General features: G+C 32.1%; 7 protein-coding genes across 12 annotated transcripts; 5 read left to right on the forward strand and 2 right to left on the reverse strand.

Moving 5' to 3' along the window:
- The first annotated feature begins 101 nt into the window (after positions 1–101).
- Positions 102–1,835, forward strand: LOC105250866 (eukaryotic translation initiation factor 3 subunit F). The gene is made up of 5 exons (XM_011257204.3): positions 102–341; positions 464–633; positions 721–903; positions 1,023–1,241; positions 1,324–1,835. Exons 1-5 carry the CDS (start codon positions 233–235, stop codon positions 1,495–1,497), a joined length of 855 nt encoding a protein of 284 aa, XP_011255506.1. The 5' UTR covers positions 102–232; the 3' UTR covers positions 1,498–1,835.
- Positions 1,809–3,666, reverse strand: LOC105250861 (actin-related protein 10). Its single transcript, XM_011257189.3, has 5 exons — positions 3,327–3,666; positions 3,057–3,209; positions 2,695–2,979; positions 2,347–2,626; positions 1,809–2,228 (listed from the first exon to the last, which is right to left on the reverse strand). The coding sequence occupies exons 1-5, from the start codon at positions 3,404–3,406 to the stop codon at positions 1,896–1,898; spliced, it is 1,131 nt and encodes a 376-aa protein (XP_011255491.1). The 5' UTR covers positions 3,407–3,666; the 3' UTR covers positions 1,809–1,895.
- A 25-nt stretch (positions 3,667–3,691) lies between these two features.
- LOC105250838 (OTU domain-containing protein 5-B) lies at positions 3,692–7,437 on the forward strand. 5 transcript variants are annotated; one of them, XM_025408962.1, is made up of 12 exons: positions 3,692–4,259; positions 4,356–4,454; positions 4,835–4,923; positions 5,156–5,268; positions 5,406–5,539; positions 5,623–5,778; positions 5,855–6,011; positions 6,097–6,308; positions 6,417–6,536; positions 6,620–6,775; positions 6,850–7,036; positions 7,140–7,437. In XM_025408962.1, the coding sequence occupies exons 1-12, from the start codon at positions 4,113–4,115 to the stop codon at positions 7,292–7,294; spliced, it is 1,725 nt and encodes a 574-aa protein (XP_025264747.1). In that variant the 5' UTR covers positions 3,692–4,112; the 3' UTR covers positions 7,295–7,437. The 5 variants fall into 5 exon arrangements, with proteins under 5 accessions (XP_025264747.1, XP_011255466.1, XP_011255471.1 ...); XM_011257164.3 differs by having other exon boundaries at positions 3,693–4,259; positions 5,144–5,268; XM_011257169.3 differs by having other exon boundaries at positions 3,693–4,259; positions 5,400–5,539.
- A 941-nt stretch (positions 7,438–8,378) lies between these two features.
- Positions 8,379–10,506, forward strand: LOC105250831 (putative serine/threonine-protein kinase A). Of its 2 annotated transcripts, none has more exons than XM_011257134.3 (6): positions 8,379–8,760; positions 8,838–8,941; positions 9,016–9,183; positions 9,302–9,462; positions 9,685–9,832; positions 10,056–10,506. In XM_011257134.3, the coding sequence occupies exons 1-6, from the start codon at positions 8,655–8,657 to the stop codon at positions 10,335–10,337; spliced, it is 969 nt and encodes a 322-aa protein (XP_011255436.1). In that variant the 5' UTR covers positions 8,379–8,654; the 3' UTR covers positions 10,338–10,506. The 2 variants fall into 2 exon arrangements, with proteins under 2 accessions (XP_011255436.1, XP_011255446.1); XM_011257144.3 differs by having other exon boundaries at positions 8,379–8,713; positions 8,851–8,941.
- A 1,230-nt stretch (positions 10,507–11,736) lies between these two features.
- On the forward strand, positions 11,737–16,454 carry LOC105250824 (MAM and LDL-receptor class A domain-containing protein 1-like). Its single transcript, XM_020027408.2, has 10 exons — positions 11,737–12,215; positions 12,445–12,642; positions 12,896–13,256; positions 13,634–13,810; positions 13,880–14,306; positions 14,410–14,754; positions 15,100–15,321; positions 15,459–15,841; positions 16,018–16,183; positions 16,269–16,454. Exons 1-10 carry the CDS (start codon positions 11,824–11,826, stop codon positions 16,307–16,309), a joined length of 2,712 nt encoding a protein of 903 aa, XP_019882967.2. The 5' UTR covers positions 11,737–11,823; the 3' UTR covers positions 16,310–16,454.
- Positions 16,455–16,635: 181 nt separating this feature from the next.
- On the reverse strand, positions 16,636–17,485 carry LOC105250806 (nuclear receptor 2C2-associated protein). Its single transcript, XM_011257094.3, has 3 exons — positions 17,310–17,485; positions 17,061–17,151; positions 16,636–16,995 (listed from the first exon to the last, which is right to left on the reverse strand). Exons 1-3 carry the CDS (start codon positions 17,342–17,344, stop codon positions 16,711–16,713), a joined length of 411 nt encoding a protein of 136 aa, XP_011255396.1. The 5' UTR covers positions 17,345–17,485; the 3' UTR covers positions 16,636–16,710.
- A 370-nt stretch (positions 17,486–17,855) lies between these two features.
- Positions 17,856–20,157, forward strand: LOC105250794 (metalloendopeptidase OMA1, mitochondrial). The gene is made up of 9 exons (XM_011257071.3): positions 17,856–17,890; positions 17,951–18,049; positions 18,119–18,505; positions 18,587–18,726; positions 18,851–19,024; positions 19,112–19,219; positions 19,296–19,496; positions 19,621–19,797; positions 19,941–20,157. Exons 3-9 carry the CDS (start codon positions 18,154–18,156, stop codon positions 20,034–20,036), a joined length of 1,248 nt encoding a protein of 415 aa, XP_011255373.1. The 5' UTR covers positions 17,856–17,890; positions 17,951–18,049; positions 18,119–18,153; the 3' UTR covers positions 20,037–20,157.
- The last annotated feature ends 749 nt before the right edge of the window (positions 20,158–20,906 follow it).

Consider the following 20,906-nt stretch of genomic DNA (forward strand, 5'->3'; position numbering starts at 1 on the left):
TAAATACGTCTGTCGCTCTACTCCAATGGCGATGAAGTTAATATCGGTCTTTTTTAGTAATGAGAACATTTCAATCGATGTGTCAGCGCTTCTTGCTATAGCACATCTTTTATGGTAAGGGATACTGTGACAACGTGTTTGAGATTTTGTGTCAAGTAGCTGCTAACTAAAAGCGTTATTAATAAAATTAACAATATTAATAATATTAATAAAAAAAAAGAAAGGTGTAAACATGGCGCTTAATCTCACTGTTAAAGTGCACCCCGTAGTTTTATTTCAAATTGTGGATGCTTACGAACGACGAAAAGCGGAATCATTACGCGTTATTGGAACCTTATTGGGTAACGTCTATACACATATTGAACAAGAATGCAATAAATCCTTTATGTGACATATTATATATATTCGCGTTTTGATAAGCATGCAAATATGACATATGAACACGTGCTTTTTATTATTTCAGGTACCGTGGAAAAAGGAATAGTCGAAGTAACCAATTGCTTTTGCGTCCCGCATAAAGAATCCGAGAGCCAGGTAGAGGCCGATCTTACCTATGGAATGGACTTGTACGATTTAAATCACCGAGTTAATGCGCAAGAGAATATTGTCGGTTGGTGGGCCACAGGCAACGAGGTTGAATTTTAGCCCCTTTTCTCTTTTGTCAAATACTTTATATATTATTCCAAATATTTTGTAACCGAATAAAAATACATCTTTCAGGTCACCACTCATTCATCCGTCATCCATGAATATTATGTGCGAGAATGTAACAATCCAGTGCATTTGACAGTTGATACTACATTGGCAAACACAACAAGAATGGCGATCAAGGCTTATGTATGTGTTCCATTAGGAGTGCCTAATGGCAAGCAAGGCTCCATGTTTACACCAGTCAAAGTTCAGGTTTGTCAGAATTTTAGCAAGATATATTTGCCAATAACTTATGATGTATCAAGGTATGAAAATATTTTGGTCATCTTTGTATATATTTTTTTCTAACATTGTGACATCTTTTTATACAGATTAGATGTTATGAGCCAGAGGTTGTAGGACTACAATTATGTTCCAAGACTCAATTACAACCTCATATACAAGCATCTGGAATGAAATCTGGAGGGATAGAACCCATGATGGATCTTGCACAAGTCTCAGAGGCTTGCTCCAAACTTTCTTTAATGCTAGAACAAGTGCTCGCATATGTTGATGATGTTCTAGCAGGAAAACAATTACCAGATAATCAAGTAAATATATATTTCTTTTTTATTTATTTGAATTATTTGTTTATTATTTAGTTAATAATAAATACAATAATTGTGCTTTCAGGTGGGCAGAGCCCTTTTGGATATGGTACATTCTGTGCCAAAAATGAGTAGCGATCAATTTGATGAAATGTTTAATAGTAATGTTAAGGATCTTCTGATGGTTGTCGCATTATCGCAATTGATAAAAACACAATTGCAACTTAATGAAAAGCTTACACTACTTACAACTCTGTGATTAAGGGTGTAAGCTTTTAAAAGTTTAATTTTTTATATTAAATAATGTAATAAATAATATAACGTAATATATTTAATAATAATGATCCATTTCTCATATATATTGATTCCTGTTAATATCGTGATATGATATAATTACGATAATAGTAAATTACATCATTATATTATATATCATTATATTATTAATTTTTTAAAACACTGCAAAATCTCAATTGGTCGTTAGTAACAGGAATATGTGAGAGATGAATCATTATTATTGGCATATATGAATCATAATTAGGCATAATTTGATATAATACATGTACAATACACACATAGTAAAATACATGTTATAAATAATTACAAGAATACAAATTTACTTGCTTCTTCATAGATCGATAAATTTCGCGGTACATTCGTTCATACCTCGTAAGATGTTTCGTCTTTTTGATTATCTATAAGGCTAGACCAATCGGGAACTCGATTCGTTTTTAAATATATTTCTTTCGTTAAGCATCGTAATGGTAAATCTGTAGTACCAAAAATAGCACCGCCTAACCATACTGTATAATTTGGTTTACTAGGTGCTGTGTGAAACTTAAACGATTGTATTTTTAATTTATTTTTATATAAGTCATTTTGAACTAAAGCTAATAATTCCGATTTTAAGCGGCTTGCAAAGCCCTTTGTCATAGTTGTTCCACCGACGAGTATTATATTTTCAGCCAATACTCGCCTCATATCCAAAGGACACTAGTACCACAAATTAGCCAATATTAATGCAGTACACAAATATATTCAGTTATATAAAAGATTTAAATTTACATACATGGTGTGAATAAAATTGCCTTATAATAGATATAATCCTTACCTTAACAATAGCATCGAGTATCATAGTTGACAATGAGAGATTATCATTATCCCTTTCCCATAGTATTTCAAATGCCTTTTCTCTAATTTCTCCAGTTATCAAAATCCTTTGAACACCAGGATACATAACATCAGGAGGTGGAGTAGGAGCATCCTTTGTTCCTAGCTTTGTAGACCTTTCCAGTGTAGTTACGAAACATGTTCTTACTTTGATATCTTCTAGTACCTTTTCTGATAAATCTATATCATTTGACATATCATTAAAATATCTTCTTAAGTTTCTGTAAATTATAAGAATGAAATTAGTAATGTCACACAAATATTATAAGAAAGAAAAAGTGCAACTCACTCATGTACAATTTGCCCACCCAAAGGCAATGCCTGCCAAGCTTTGAGTACTGGTATTCCTTCAAAGATAGGAATAAGAGTTGCTTCCTGATATCCAACATCTAATACCAAAGCTGTATCAATTCCAAGAGTACTAATAGTTGCTAAATGGCTCGGCAGGAATAATATAGAACCAACTTCAAAATGCTTGAACATCACCTTTGCAATGGTATCTCTGAACGATGTCACCGCCAATGGTGACTCCAAAAGCAATATCCTTGCGTCTTTTGGACTCACCACAACATATCTGCGTCACAAAAATTATTTTGAATGAAAATCTCAAGAGATTGCATAAGATAAAAACGCAGAAACGTATCTTCTTACTTAAAAAACAATAAATGAAGAAATTCTACAAGAAGTTGATACAAGTCCTCGACGTCTGTATGATCGATGATTCGGCGTATCTTTTTGGATTCCGGACATCTCACTTCCGTTCGAATAATGCCACGTGGAGACGCTTCTCCCGCATAGCCAAATCTGTTGTATCAAAAAAACATAAACATATTTAACGTATATAAACATATTTCAAAACGAGAAAGAGAAGCTTGTGAAATTACGGTAGACACACCGTTCCTTGTCTCGCGATATACTCACTTCGTGTAGGCACTGCCAATATCAAAGACTATCATCTGCTTATCCGAAATATATCTCACACCCTCGTACCCACGAAGCATTTTGTTTATTTCGTTTATTACACGTTTTCCCTGTTTTTCGTTGTAATCGGATATATGTCAGAGCTATTTGACAGCTAAAAAGACGCGACAATTTCCTTTTTCCGATTGGTCGGTCAAAAGAACATATGGCACGTATGTGTTCCTAAATCACTCGAGATTCAACTACGTTCGAAAATCCAGCTTGATCAATATCACGCAAGGGCCAAGATCGCGATAAAGAGTCGCGTCACTATGTATCCCGCGTTCTATCTATGGACTTTGTATCCCGAAGTCAAAGCGACCGATGTAAATATGGCCGCTTGACAAAACATTCCGAGTAGGCAGCGATTAACGATACCGTATCGCTTTCCCTCGCGGACATGTTGCTCGGTGGCCGCGGAACGACGTCATCCTGACCGTTCGAGTGTCTTGGCGCGTGACGCAACGACGAGTCGACGGAGCCCGGGGCAGGGTGCACGGAAGGTGCCGCGATCGCCAGCTCGGTGCTCGGGACTCGGATTCGCCAGGAGTCGCTCGCGAAAGATATATTGAACGGACGCGCGAGTGAGAGAAATCGCGAGGGGGCGGATCGCACGCGTGTTCGGGTGTTCGCGATCACGAGGGGATCCGCGAGTGGGTTCGCGACGCGTCGCGAGACGAGACACGGCACAAGGAGAACGGGAGCGAGAGCGAGAAAGAGAGAGAGGGGAATTGATCGCGCGAGATCATGACAATTCTGTCGAAGAAGAAGACGAATGCGGCGAAAGACAGGACGCGCGAGGCAGGCGCCGGTCCCGAGGTCGACGTCCATCACGGCGTAGGCCAGAACGAGCACAATTCCGGCAACATCGCGCTACCGAACAGTCCTTATCAGGTGAGGCGCAACGTGATTTCCGGGATTTGCTCTCTCCCTCTCTCCCTTCTTAAGGAAGGTTCTAAAAGAGAAGTGTTTTACCAACTCGGTGACTAGGTTCGCGGTGCCAGCGGATTCGCCGTCGATTTGCATGGAGTTCAAGCTGATCATGGATCCCACAATGGTCCCATAGTGTTGACCAGCAACTCCTACGAGGTATAACAAAGGAAACTTTCTTTCTTTTCTTTATTTTGGATAATCCTGGTCTGTTATATAGCTCATCTCTTTGCGTATCGAGGAATGTGAACTTTAAATAACATGATAATAATATCAATAAATGGTAATGAATAATATGTGAACTTTAAATAACATGATAATAATATCAATAAATGGTAATGAATAATAATGTTAGTAAATAAATTTATTTTGTCAAACCATAATATTTATTTGATTAAAAGAATAATGAGTTATATATTATATAATATATACAATAGCAAGCATTGTATTATTGAATATTTAGTTAAAAATTTTTGTAGTTTAAAAATTTATTTTTGTGATTGATCTATAATTGATTTATAATGTCCTTATGTTTACAGGCCAATGATCGTCGTGAAGATAAACACTTTGAAGATGGGAGTGGTCCAAGCCATGGTAAACGTCACAGACAGAGAGCCAGTCCTCACAGGTATTTGAATTGGTTCAGGATATAAACTGATCAAAAAAAGATATCACTTAAAAAATATACATAAATTACATTGTGTTCTTATATTATACTTATTTCATATCTTACATATATAATTGATATAGAACAAGATATATAAAAAAAGTTGCGCATATTTGTATAATAAATATTTATAGTTATTATATATATATTTAGTAAAAGGAATTTATTAATCTTTTAATAGCTGTATTGGCAGATCTTCACGTGCAAAACGAGATCGAGAAAGGGACAGAGGCAGGGAGAGAGAGAGAGAAAGAGAACGCGAAAGGCAAGCTACTCCACCTGCTGCTTCTTGCAATGGCTCACAAGGTAATGCATTTCTCTTATATTAGTATCGTAATTGAAAGTTATTAAATCATTATCATAAAATCAATAAACTATTAAAATAACAAATTGTAATTTATATTGCAAATGTTAGATAGTAAACTTAATTTATTTAGGTACAGATTCTAGTGTAAGTGGGAGAGTAAGCATTGTTGGAAATGCTTCAAATTTAGACGAACTGGCAAATGGCTATAACAGTGGTGATGAATACACAGGACGTATGGAAAATAATCTTACTTTAGTGGAATGGCAGGAAGTCAGTATTATTAAATTCAATATTTCATGTAAATATTATGTATCAATTTGCACTAATATTACTCTATATATCTGTAAATTTAGAGAGATAGATGGTTTGAGAAGCGCCTCAAGAAGAAGGGTCTTATAATAAAGAAAATGGCGGAAGACGGAGCTTGCTTGTTTAGAGCTGTAGCAGATCAGGTTTATGGAGATCAAGAAATGCATGGAATTGTACGAAAGCACTGTATGGATTATATAGTAAGTATATAGATTAATTAAGATAATTAAGATATCATATTACATTAATGCATAACTGAATTTATATTTTTTTTAGTCTTCCAATCAGGAGTTTTTCTCGCATTTTGTAGCAGAGGATTTCAGCACCTATGTGGATAGGAAGAGACAAGAGTATGTTCATGGAAATCATATAGAAATGCAAGCTATGTCAGAAATGTATAATCGTAGCATACAATTGTACTCTTATAGTACTGGTATGTATCGCTTTTTCATTTATATAGTGAGGATTTTTTTTATATTGCTCTTGATTGTATTATTGATCAAATTTTCTTTTTATAGAACCTATCAATATCTTCCATACTATGGTAGAAAGTGACAATGAACCAATCAGATTGTCATATCAGCGTAACAGCCATTACAACAGCATAGTTGATCCATTCAAAGCCACTATAGGTGTTGGGCTTGGTTTACCATCGTATAATCCTGGTGCCGCTGATCGCGCCCTCATATCGGATGCAGTTCGTCAGAGCGAGGAATTACAAATTGAACAGGTAACCATAATAAACTCATGCACAAATCTGAATTTTTTGTACGATATTCAGTTTTGGCTTTATAAATATTCAAAAGATATTCTAAAATTTCGATTTTGCATATAAAAGACAATGTTGGAAGATAAAATAAAAGCTACTGATTGGGAAGCGACTAATGAAGCTATTGAAGAACAAGTAGCCAGGGAGAGCTATTTACAATGGTTGCGCGATAACGAAATGCGTAAGGCAGTAAGTAAAAATCCAATCATTGCAATCATGTCAGTTATTTTTTTCTTGGAGTGAAAAGACTCAGTCATGACTTTTGAATCAAGCGTTCAGCCAGTAGTAGCAGTACGAGCACAGTTACGAGCGCGCAACATAATCATTCACACTTTCATTCACATGGAGGTCGTGGACAGCAACGTAGCCATACCTCTTCTCCGACCACGACACAAACTAGCCAAGATAATTTACGTAATTCTCCAAAGGTCCGTTTCTCATTCTATTCACATGACTGAAGTTCGAGATATTATTATTAAAGGGTTTTTATTATGACTGTTAGGTCAGCGATGCAGTTCGATATAGCAAAAGATCGCCGCAACATCAATCGACTCAAGGATCTCCTATATCCCATTTATCACCAGATTTTGAAGTGAAGACGTCGCAGGAGCCTGTACCGGGCAGTAGCAAAGAAGTGAATGCGTCACCCGACATTTCATTGTTCAATCGCCTTCCTCCTGAAGTGTTTGGTAAATATTTAAGTTAATTGATATATAAAAAAAAATTATATATATATAAATATATATATAGATACGAGTTTTATAACTGTCGTGAATTTTTCCAATTTCCTAGGCTTGACAGATTGGGAAGACAGCCATATACTTTCACAAGTACTGGCGACTTCGCAACAGGAGTATTTGGATAGCCTGAAGCAATCACGCGTATCCGCCGGAAGCGATGGCGCCAATACAATAGAATCTAGTAACAGTGCTATTAACAATTCTTGAAATGCAGTCGGAAACGACAAAGTTCAAAAAATATCAGAGTATAAATATATATTACATTTATATATTGCAGTATCATCTAATCCCGTATTGTGCTAGGGCATAAGGTGATTTGCTTTCTCAAGTAAATGTTGCAATAATCACTATTTGGTTTTGTCCTTTTTATCTTGTCTCTTTGTCTTGATTTCATCGTCTCTCAACACAGCTATACAATAACATATGTATAGCATTTTTTTAAAGAATACATATGTCAATCGTTAGGCGCTTTATTAACACTCATAAAGTAACTGTGTAACTATTTTTTGGTTTCACAGTATATCTTCATATTATAAATTGATCAAAATAGTTTATCATTCCGAAATTGTTACTGTTGAAAAAAACTTCTTAGTTTTTTTGTTATAAAAATCATGTTTCATCACAATCAATGTTATATATATTTTTCCGTGTTTCTGGAATTTGACATTTATCATCTATAAAGCCATGCAATCTGTTTAGACAAAAAAAAATATATATATATATATATATGTGTATATATATATATATATATATATATATATATATATATGTACATATATATATATACACACACACACACATATATATATATATACATATATATATATTATTTGATAATTGTAATGTTTTTTCTTAATATAGTTTAGATCACAAAATGCTTTAGAGAATCGGCATTGCATTTGTAAAAAAACCAAGAATAAAAAAATATCATCTATATATATATATATATAAAATTCTAATTTATTGATATTTAATATAACCATCCTCTTAATTTAATAGGCTTTTCATATAAATGATAAATTTCTCAAAATTTAACTTTATAATTAATTATATAAATAACTTTAAATATTAATATCTTGACTTTTTATTTAAATTATAAATGAATTGATTTTTTTTATCATAAAATATTTTTCACAAGCCAGGAATGAAATTTTCTTAAACTAAAGATCGAATAATTGAAGAATAAAATTTTTGTTATACTAAAATATACTAATATACTAAAACTTTACCATACATAAGTCTTTTAATTTTTAATTATTTTAATATAAATTGTATTTATTCAACCTTATTGTTTATTATATATATCTGAAACTGATAGAAGCATAGCTTTACTCTATACATATTGTGTAAGCAGTACATATAAATTTATTGTTTAAATTAGGAAAGTCATAATGTTTGCGTATGTTTCTGTTTGAGCTAAACAGAAATGTTTTCGTCCACATGATCTATCAAAACAAACTGAATAGTCCTTCAATAAGGAGTTACATGCCATAGGTGAAATATTTCCACACACTTTTGCCTTAAATAAAATAATTTAAAGTTTCTTTCATTTTGTGTGAAAGTGAAAATGGATCCATACATCGACGATTACACATTCGAAAGCATACTCGGCAAAGGAACCTTTGGGTATATAATATTGAATTCTTGTATAATGCGGGAGATATATACGTGCTGTATGGAAATTTATTTTATTTAATGTAGATATAACTATATATAATCGAATCAATTTTATCTTTTACGAAATAAATAGATATATGTTTTAGAACGGTATACCTGGTGAGAAGAAAGAAAGATTTAAAGCTGTTTGTTATAAAAGCACAGGATTTAGATGCGATCAAATATTCGCCTTCCAAGGTATATAACTGCACATAATATCGATCTCTTTATTTGGATAAAATACAGAATTCGACATCTATTTCGTAATTCAGAGAGCATTAGCAGAGATACGATGCCTGAAAAGATTGAGACATCCAAATATAGTATTTTATTATGGAGCATGGAAGAAAAATAATCAAAGTTTTATTCTTATGGAATATGCAACTCGATGTACTCTCAAGGATTTGCTGGAAAAACGAGAAAAGCCACTTAAAGAAGAGGTAACTATAAATAGATATAATTATAGCGATAATCAAAAAAACGTCTTTCAAAAATTTTTTATTTTGTGTTTCTCCAATTGTATTAATTGTGGAAAATGTATCGAATATTTTTTCTTAGGATGCACTATACTTGTTTTCACAAGTTACTTTGGGAGTACATCATATCCACTCGAACAAAATTCTTCATCGAGACTTAAAACCAGAAAATATCATGTTGACTGGAAGTCGTGGAGATATCGTTAAAATCGGTGATTTTGGTCTCGCAAAAAGTATCCAAGAGTACGCATCGATAAGTCAATTTTATAACAAAATATATTTTTATTTATCTATTTTTTTGACAAATATTAATTTTTTAACGTGTATTAAACACACTGCCCTTTTTAAATTGTCTGCTAATTTAATTTTTGCACAGTTATCCATCTGAAATAATCTCTCATTTTATTTCTTCTTATTTTCATTCATCTCTCGTATATAATGTATTTTTTATTTTCTATTTTGTAGAGATCCAATAACTTGTCACGCAGGATCTTACTATTATATGGCTCCAGAAATGTTCACTGTACAATCATACGAACTTAAGTGTGATATATGGAGCATGGGCGTTATACTATACGAAATGATTACGAAGAGACTTCCATTCCCAGCTACGGTACAGTAAATTGATTAATTGCAAGATAAAGTAGTATTATGTAACATTGTGCATAAAGTATTTTTAGCTTTTACGTTTATCTTATGATAAAAAGATATTTCTTCTGAAAAGAATAAAAGAACATTTTCAGAGAATAGAAAAGAATAACAGAACATTTTCATATAAAATATTTGCATTGTTATAATATATTGTATCTATTCCTTTCTCTCGATTACTATTTCAGAATCTAGAGGAAATTACGAAATTAGTGTTCAACAGCCCACCGCGGCCTTTACCACAACAGACATCGGCATCCATTGTTAATCTGATATCGAAAATGTTGAGGAAACAAAGTTCGTCCCGACCCCGTACTGATCAGCTCGTAGTTTGCCATTTTCTTGCTCCTTATGTCGTTCGAGTATACTTAAATCTCGGACGTAGTATTAATCTCGCTAAAAGAGAACGCGAAAGCTTTGGATCGCACATTTTCTTAAAATTTCTGAATTCATCGCGATCGACATTTTGATATATGAATTCTTGAGGAAAAATTTATTCCATCTGAAATTACACATTAAATGACTAAATATTGATTGAGCTTTTGAACTCCACCTGAAATTACACGTTAAATGACTAATATTAAATTTTAAAAGTGCTTCTTATCGTGCGTCAATTATATTTTATATAGGCCAAAAATTTTCCTGTCTCTTTTTATAAAATTATATCTTTGTTATATTATTAATAATGCATTAATGTTTCTTAATATTATGTATACTGCAATATTTAAAAAAAAAACTAATTTTTGGACATAATTATAGGAACGTGAAGAAACCCTTGTATTTCAATTAAATGACATATTATTGTGATATTTTAATATCTTTTTTGAGACTTTATGTATTGTATTATGCGACTCTCTAAATTAAAAATAACTTCTCATATTTTATAATATATAGCACAATGTATGCGTTGCGCGCAAGTTCTTTGTTATTTTAAATAATGATGCTTTGTGCATTAATTATAATCCTTTGGAAGAAATTAAACTATGAATGATTGAACGTATATTACGCCTAGTAATTGGAAATCCATCATTTCGAAAGCGATATGCGGAACCAATTTTACCGCTAGTGGAAACTGGCAGATTTGAATCTCGACATTATTACGGCACTCTGCCTCGATGGAATTTCATTGTTTGACTGGTTATCGCGACGAACAGACCCCGAATATACTAGCGTAACGACCGGAAGCTAAGGCCGGAACTGCATGGATATACCGCTTCGTTTCGTGCCGCGGTCCTGAAAAATCCTACAGTTTGCATCTCGTTTGTATAGGTATCACTCTGCCAGTTGTCAGTGCCATCCGAACATTTGCTCGTAACAGTGAAATTAAAAAGGTTCTCGAAGAGTTTGATATAAAAATAAAAAATCTATAAGTAAGATCTATTTTTTTCATATTTAGAGTAAAGCTTGCGAATTATGGTTTCACCTTTGGCGTTTAATTCATCGATTTATCTTCAGTTGATCATTTATTCCGATTATTTGATATTCGACGCATTAAAGCATTATCATATTTCACGTGCGATACAATTCCGTTGTATATAGGTGTATTAGCGAACAAATTCTGCCATCTGAATTCCATGTCAAAATCATTGTTGATGGTCTTTGAAATTCCTGATGATCAAATAAAAAACAATTTATGATGAATGTATCAAATATGTACGCATATACATCCGAAAAATAGATAAATTGAAAGAGCAATCGCAAGAAAAAAATTCACTTTGTATAATTACATATTTAATTTATGATAATTAAATCATAAAAAAAGAAAAAAATATAAAAAAACGTACATATATAATTACTTTAGAATTTTTAAAACGTAAGTTAAATTTTAAACTGTAATTTTTTTGTATTTTAAAATCGAATTTCTAGATTGTCAAGAAAGAGAATTTCACAAATTGAACCCTGATGATTTTAACTTTATAGACAAAGTGAATTCGAATAGTGCAATCATATCCGAACATGTGGTGGATTTTATTATTGAACTGCTGGCTGTATCCGTTATCGTGGAGTATGACTTGGTATTCTCCGGCTACTTTAAATGCTATGCTCGGAGAACAAGTCGATCTCGTCGGCACAGTTAACGCGACTTCCGATTGGATGAGAAATACCGCGAACAATGAAGATTTCAATGGCTCAGAGTCCGGCGTCGATTCGGGTCAAGCCTCTGTCATCAATTCCATCAATCGCGATCGCGAACCACTGGACGAAGTAGAGCGCATCGAACCCAGGCAATGGCCAGGAAGACCGGATATCCTACCCACTCGTAGTACAGCGCCTTTTACCACGGAAACATCTTTATCACCCAAATATCCGCAACCAACAACATTGGCACAACGAAATCCTTCCGCAAGGTTTTTAAGCGTCATAAAGAAAAATCTAAGCAATAAGATATTTATTTCAGATATATTTAGGCGTGAATAGCAAATATGGAAAAGAAGCGGTTTCCTATGTGTGTGAAAATCATGCTTCAAGAATATGAAATCACTATAGTTTACAAGCTATTATATAATATTAATTACAATAATAATAATCATAGAAAATTATATAAAATAGTCTCGTATCTGTAATTTTGTTTGTAAGATATCCTACGGTTACCATACCACCTCCAACGGTCACCGTTGATGAAGTCTTCTGCGATTTCGGACCGGTTCCATCAATGCCACTTTGCGAGTGGCAAAATGGTAATGGCGCTTTGGATTGGACTCCGGGTACCGGAATGGGTACAAACTGGTTGGGTGGACCATCGGTCGATGGCACGAGCAGCACTATGGATGGAGGGTAATATATTATTACATATATTATTATTTATATTATTATTATAAAATATTATTGAAAAAAATGCTATTCGAGAAATATATAACAGAAATATAAAAAAAATTAATTTTTCTTGATATCAAATTATATTAGAAATAAATCATATTTTTTTCACATACCATTATACACTTTTCTTTTTGTAGTGAAGAGATGTAACAATTTTCTTGCATTTTCTATTTAACATTTCAATGAATAATCTTGAGGCTTAATGTATTAGATACGCCTTTCTGGAGACATCACAAGTATCTTCAAGGGATTTGAAGTTCAAAAGTCCAGGAGGTCTTTTGCATAGTCCACAGTTGGGCAGCACTGGAGTCGCTGGTACCTGCTTCATGTTCAAATATACCATGGATGGTCTCAGCATTGCAGGACTGCGAATATTGCTTCACGTCGGAGTGGACGAGTTTTCATTTAAGAAAGAAGAAACCGAAGAATTGCCAATAGATAATATCACAACAGCGAAACCTTGTGAACCAGTAGAAGTCGTGGAAGAGCGCGTATTATGGCATGCACAGTATTATACGCTCGGAGTATGGCAGCAGGCTCAAATATTATACACTTATCCTGAAATACATTCGGTATATTATTATAACTCAATTCTAAGTCAGAAATTTAATTAATAAATATTAAGAAATGCTATGGTTAATTTTTATAGCCGCTATTCGAATGATATGAAGATTCAAAATGTGATAGTTTGACGAGTAAATTAATACAAAATAATTATAAAAATACTCAAATTTACTCAAAAATATATTATATATTATATTTACATATTTTTTTTGTTATATTTTGTCAGAATTATATCACGCGTTTGTCAAATTCACATATTAGAAATTTACCGAATTTTTGCCCTTTTTTAAAATGTAATTCTTCTTATGTCTATTTTAAGTGTTTCGTGTTATAGTTTATTATTATAAATATCTCTGTAAATCTCAGGCAAAATCTTGACAATTAGGTGATTATTGAAGGCGTTCCAGTGGATTCTACGGATCCGTCACGTCTTTATCGTGGATATATTGCTATCGATGATATAGATTTGCAACCTGGTACGTCATGTGTTGGATTCTGCAATTTTGCCGGTGGTTTCTGCGACTGGAACAATGATGCAGAAGATGATTTTGACTGGACTATAGTGAGTTGTACTGCTAAATTCAAAAAAAAAAAAGAAAAAAAAGAATACCTCGACAAAGCACATTTTCAGAGTCGCGGAAGCGGAAATCCCACGACCGGACCAGCAATGGACAGTTCTAGTGATCGTGCCACAGCCGGTGGTTATGCTTTTATTGACTCCAGCTTTCCTCGAAGACCCGGTGATACGGCAAAACTGATAAGCTCGAATTTTCCGGCAACTAGCGCTGATATGCCGATGTGTATGCACTTTTGGTTTCACATGTTCGGATCCGGAGTAGGCTACCTGAAGCTTTTTCTACGTCACTTTCGTAGCTCAAACGGGCAGCCTCAAGAGATCTGGGGTCTGTCTGGAAATGCCGGCAATGCCTGGTTTATGTCGCAAGTCACAATCAGTTCCCTCGATGATTTTCAACTAATTTTCGAAGCTTCGGTAGGAAATACCGACATGGGAGATATCGCCATTGATGATATTTCATATGGGCCAGGTGCTTGCCCTGGTAAGTTCTTGAATAGATTGCTTGAATTTATGTCATTTGATGATCGAAAATTAAATTCCAATCCCTATGCAATTTTCTTCTAATACTCTATGTTGGTTGAAAGTTTCACCGCAAGTAGCTGGACCGATACCACGGGATTGCACTTTCGAGGTCGACGAATGCGATTGGATTAATTCGCGCGATCCGGATCGTGTCGAGTGGGAAAGAGTATCCACTCAGGTGCTGGGTCCGAGAAATCAGAGGAAACCATATAGCAACGGACACACGGTTAATCGACGCAACGAATTCTTTCTAGGACTGGGACGTCTTCGGGGTGCGTCACGATCGTCCGGAGGTGGTACTGCTCAATTAGTCAGTCGAGAGATGAAAGGTTCCGAAGAACCACTTTGCATTACATTCTGGTACTTTATGTTCGAGCCTTTCATCGATTCTACGGGTCCTAGTTTAGGTGAGTTGAGATTGTTTTTAATAGAGAAAATTAAGAGATATTTTTTCGGTAAAATTAAATTCCTTTTTTAAAATCATAAAATTGATTTACTGTAATTTATTTTATTTTCGTCATAAGTATATAAACTTCGCGATTTTATCTTCGTTTTATTTTATTTAAGAATTGAGAATTTAAATTTTTATAAAAATTTCTAATAATGTTATCTTCATAAAAGAAATAAAAAAGCTAAAATTTTAATTTAATGTATAATAGATTGATCCTTTTATTTAAAAAGACTATTACTTTTTATAAAGATGTGATTCTTTTTTTGTAAAAACGGGCAATATATGCTTTTTAATTTTATAGGTGTCTTGCGATTGTACGTGCAAGCGGTCGGCGATACTTCAAAGGAAGCTAAACCGATATGGCAGTTATACAACAATCAAGGACCCACATGGAACTATGCTCAGACTAACATAAATGAAAATACGAACTTCAATATCGTGTTTGAAGGCATATGGGGTCCGAATAGAGCAAGTGGTAGCATAGGAATCGATGACATCTCCTTTTATACAGGCAATTGCAGCGGTAAATATTTTTATCTTCTTTTTCACGTCTATTTTTTTCTTCTCCTTCTTCTAAAATTAATGTTAGCATACAATACTATTCTTTTATATTTTTCTTTTTTACTTTAAATATTAATTCTATGTTTTACATACATGCAGTAAAACCATTGAGTGCAGTCGTTCGCGCAGAGGATTGTAGTTTCGAAAAAGATTTATGCGGATGGGAGAACATAACTGTCTCTGATAACGACCGAGCTGTGATGTGGCAGCGTGCGTTTCAAACTCATAGACCGGCTCAATTATTGGATAAGACCTTTGGTGCGACAGGTGATTTCGTTTTCTTCGATATTTTCACGACGAATAAGCAATCTACAAAAGTTCAGTTACGATCGCCCGTCATTGATGCTTCGCCCGATGAGGAGTTTATATGTTTCACTTTCTGGTTCGCTGCCTTTGGTGTGGAAGAGTCCACTGCTTTACGAATAATCAAGATGCCGAGTGAGAAGACTGATGAGGAGAACGAGGAAGAACAGGAACAACCGGTACAAGCGTTAAAACTGAAAAATTGAATAGAATTTATATAATTGAATTTCTTGAGAAAAAAATGTTTAAATCATTTTTATCACTCTTTACATTTTACAACTATCAGATACACAAATATTCCTTTATGAAATGGAGTGAACATTTTTGTTTTGAAATTGTCATTTCACTGTTGTAGTTATGGTCATTGACAGCTAAAGGATTGAACAATCCGCGGCCAGTATGGATGTCAGCTCAAGTGACAATCGAAGCGCGAACTCCATATCGACTTATTCTTGAAGGAAGTGCAAGTAATGGAGGTTTTGCTGTCGATGATATCAAATTTCAGCCTTTAGCCTGTGCAAGTAAGATTAATGATTAATAACTATAAAAATTAAATAAATGCAAACAAATATATTATAAAAAATATTTATGTATTACCTTTTTCAGCTCGACCAGCCAATGCTCAACCAATTGTAAACATGACATAAGAAAAACTACATAGTAGTAGACATTCTTTTGTAACATTGAAATAATCTCTTTTTTTATCAATTTGTAGTTATTATTTATATATACTATATGTACAATATGTTAGCTATTATTGTATAATAATTAAAATAGTTAAAAAAAAATAACCCACAGTACCAAAAAATAAAAAATTGTAATTAGAATAAATCATATAATTTAATGAAATACTTTAATTAATCTTTATACAATCAATTAAACAAATGAATATATGCAAAAAGAGTTTTTATACTTATTATTCCTCATTAAACAGAAAACAAAATGTATAATATATATTCCAGAATTAAATAAAATAGATCTGACCACTAATTGTGATATTTGTGTAAATATCTTTTATACATATTGTAAAAATATCAGATATTTGATATCACGAATATAATGACAAATTATATATAATAATTCTGCCAAAAAAATCAGTACTTTGATTGAACACAAATTTAAAAGTCTTGGCTTTGATCCGGTTCTTTAAGTTAAAACGCTGTAGTTTATTTGTATCCTCTGGATAAAATGCTTCCACAACTGTCATATCTTTTTCATCATTGCCAGCCTCTATATGGCAATCTTTGCCAGCAAATCCACCTTGAAATTCTATTTCAAAATTAGAAACATTACATTCTTCTTCAAAGTTAATAACAATCCACTGTGGACTTCCCTACAATATATTGCTTATTATATCTATTTTGAGAGACTTAACTTATAAAAAATTTAATTACTTACTGCATCAGAATTCCAACACGTTTCATTGGAATTATCAAACATATACTTTTTTCCGTAAGATCGAACATTTTTGTTTAGCACCGAACTAACCCTATAATTAAAATTATTGTATTACTGCTAAAATATCATAAAATATATGTTTCTCTTCTAAAATATATCACTTAAAGAAGTTATTTAATTATATTATAAGCGAGCTTATATTTAATTGTTCATTATTTTATATACTAATTGTAAGTATAAAAAACTAACCGGCAGTCAAATTTGTTTTCTTTCAATAAAGACATATCAACTTGTTAATTTTTCGTTTATAACAAGATAAATTAGCATAATCAAGTTATAATCAAGTGCGATTCGTAGCACTAATTCAGTCGTTTACGTGTGTAACTTATTATAAATTATAAAAATAATTAAACACTCGCGGTTCTCTGGACATTAAACGACCATGAACAATGAACATTGGATAGATTAGAGTCTGTTCGAAAATTTATTCTCTCTCACTCTCTCTTGAGCCAGAAGGGTATTAATTTTAATTGACCAATTGGGATGAAGAAATACTTTGCCATGTGTGCTGATTGGTCAATTCAAAACGAAGAACAGATTTGCAGCCATATCTTTCAGATTATTTTTTCTCTAAATATATGAAAAATGATTATGCGAAAGTGTTTCTAATATGTATTGCGTTCATGTTCAATGATTATGTAAATATTTACATTATATGTATGATGTAACTGAAACAGTTACATATTTTACATACAAAATAAATATTACATATGCAAATATTACATATTCTTAAATGCTCTATAAATAGTAAAAATTAATGATCATTCATGGTAAATTAACTAACATACAACTTGGGCTCAGACTCCTATTTTAATATATTTTCATTATAGATTATATTGAAGTTTGTTATCCCTTGTCCCTTGGACGGGATCGAACGTGTTAGTAAAAAACACGTGTTTTAACTTCTTTCCAAGAGGACTCCTTTTTTGGTATTTTCATATTTTATACTTTCATACTTTTATATCTTTACTTAGTTAATGACCAGACTGATTTTTAAGTTTTTGAGTCAACATGGACTAAAGAAAGCTAGATTATGTTGTTCATTCTATCAAGGAATTTGTGTCAAAGAAACATTCAGCGAAGTGCAACGAACAATCTCGTTCGTCCTATAAGAAATCACTGTTGTGCCTGGCAGCGTAAAAATCTTCCCAGTCAAAGTACAGTTGACTGTAGGAAATTACAATGCTTACTACTGCAGAAATGCTATTTTCACACTACACAAAGCTTGTATATTCCACCATTTGTTGCTATAATTTTACGTCCTGCTTTACGCGTTGGTGCGTTCCTGATGGGACGTGGGATAAAGAAATGGTGGACACGCAAATCTGAGAAAGAAAAGGAGGAATACAAACAATGGGTCAAAGATAGGAGCAATATAATTTTAGGTAATTCATACGAATGTTAAATAACTTTATATTATAATATTTTTATGTATCATTATATTCATTGTTGAAATTGTTTATAAGGTTGTTTTGGACTGTATGGCCTTATATTATTTATTTACTATGTAACACATCTCGAAACTGATCCATTAACAAAACGTTCGAGATTTCTAATCTTTAACAAGGAACAGGAGAAACAATTAGGGCAGATGGTTCTTGAAATTGTAAATATAAAAAATACAATTTAAAAAATATAATAAAGATTTAGAGGGTATTATTTAAAAATATTTCTCAAGTTATATTATATAATATAGTCAGTTTATATTATATAATATAATCTTATTTCAGCATTTAAAAGCTCATAAAAAAGACTTGGTACCAAAGACTCATCCAGCTTACAAGAGACTCTTAAGGGTGATTGAAAAAATTTTGGTAGCTAATAAAGATTTGAAGTCAATAAGAGATACAGAATGGACTTTAACTGTTATTAATACACCACTATCAAACTCGTATATTTTGCCAGTAAATATATTAATATTATGTACTAATATACACATCCAATAGATTTTTAGGTACTATTTTCATTTTATTACTTTCGTGCTTTTTTAGGGTGGAAATATCTTTGTCTCCTTAGATATCTTAAAAATTATAGAAAATGATGATCAATTGGCTATTGTTTTAGCTCATGAAATGGCTCATTCATTGCTTTTACATTCAGTAAGTAATACTATAAAATCTCAATAATATATTTTCTGTGGAATAAAATTATAATTGTTAATTTCTGTTTAAACAGCTCGAATCATTGTCTGATCAGTTATTGTGGGACTTTTTAATAGCAGTACCCATATTATTAGTTTGGGCATTATTTCCCGATGTAACGGCTTTTATAATTCACATGATAGGAGAACGAATTATCAATATTATGTATAATCTTCCATATAGTAGAGTTTTGGAGAATGAAGCTGATGAAGTAGGACTTAAATTGGCTGCAAAGGTATGTAATGTTATACTTTAATAATGTAATAATTTAACATTATCTTTTAAAACTTATACTATTGCTTATTAAATACTATTAAAAATTAATTATTATTCATAATTAATATGTACATTCTTTACAGGCTTGTATTGATATTCGTGAAGCAGTTGTATTTTGGGCTACAATGAGGACGCTTACAGAAATGCATTTGCTTCCTCCAGAGCTACCATGGATATCATCACATCCTAGTCATGGAGACAGAGAGAAAAAGTTGAATGAAGAAATGACAACAGCAATAGAATTACGAAAGGATTCAGGAGTATGTTATTTAACTTATATTAACACTATCATTATTGCATTCAAACTATCTGCTACAAATCATATTACATTTCATTAAACACACACACACATACACACATACACATAGTATATATTATAAAAATTCTTTAATTTGATTTACAGTGTCCAATATTGCCTGCAGTAGATCCAAGAAATAAATTCTACGAACGATCGGCAAAAGAACAGGAAATTTATTTTAAACAAAGAGGAATCATTTGATGAGGAAATATCAAATAATTTTGTCAGATTATCACGCGCGTGCCTATTCAACAAATATGATTTTTTCTTAAAAGTTAAAATATTTTTAAAGTATAAGTCGAGTCAGTATATTGTAATTTATTTTTTTCAGGGCAAAGAAAAATATAGTTTATCTGTAATATAATATATAATATAAATATAGCTTATATATAATTATATAATAGCTATATAATTCATACACATTCAACACATATATGATTTATTTATGATATTGATTAAAATATTATGAATATATATATATATATATATATATATATATATATATATATATTAGTGTGTAAATATTATTATTACATTGTGTATATATATATATATATATATATATATATATATATATATATATATTATGTTTATTACATCATGCTAAATTATTTTATCTTAGTTTATTTGGCTTATTAGTTAATTTATTTTCAAATGTATTTTAAAATATATAATTAGTTAAATAACATTTGCATAAATATTAAAAAAAATAAATGCACGAATAACGATTATAAATATAAATATATATATATATATATATATATATATATATATATATATATGTTTTATATATGCATGCACACACACATACACATATATAATATAATAAAATAAGAATTTCTATTAATGTTGATGAATGACGAATAGCCCAATGAAACTTGTGATGATTGTCTTATCATCATCCTTCCTGTTCTTCTGATGGCACAGTCATACTATTTCATTAGTCAATGACAAGTCATACTATTGTTTGCTAAGTTCTGTGCTATCCAGTCACATATATATGTTATAAAAAATAATCTTATATTATTTCTTTGATACGTCTTTGTCATGTAGTTATTAAGAAGATTAAAA

The sequence above is a fragment of the Camponotus floridanus genome, unplaced genomic scaffold, assembly GCF_003227725.1.
Source record: "Camponotus floridanus strain SB8 unplaced genomic scaffold, Cflo_v7.5 scaffold24, whole genome shotgun sequence".
In the NCBI taxonomy this organism is placed as follows: domain Eukaryota; kingdom Metazoa; phylum Arthropoda; class Insecta; order Hymenoptera; family Formicidae; genus Camponotus; species Camponotus floridanus.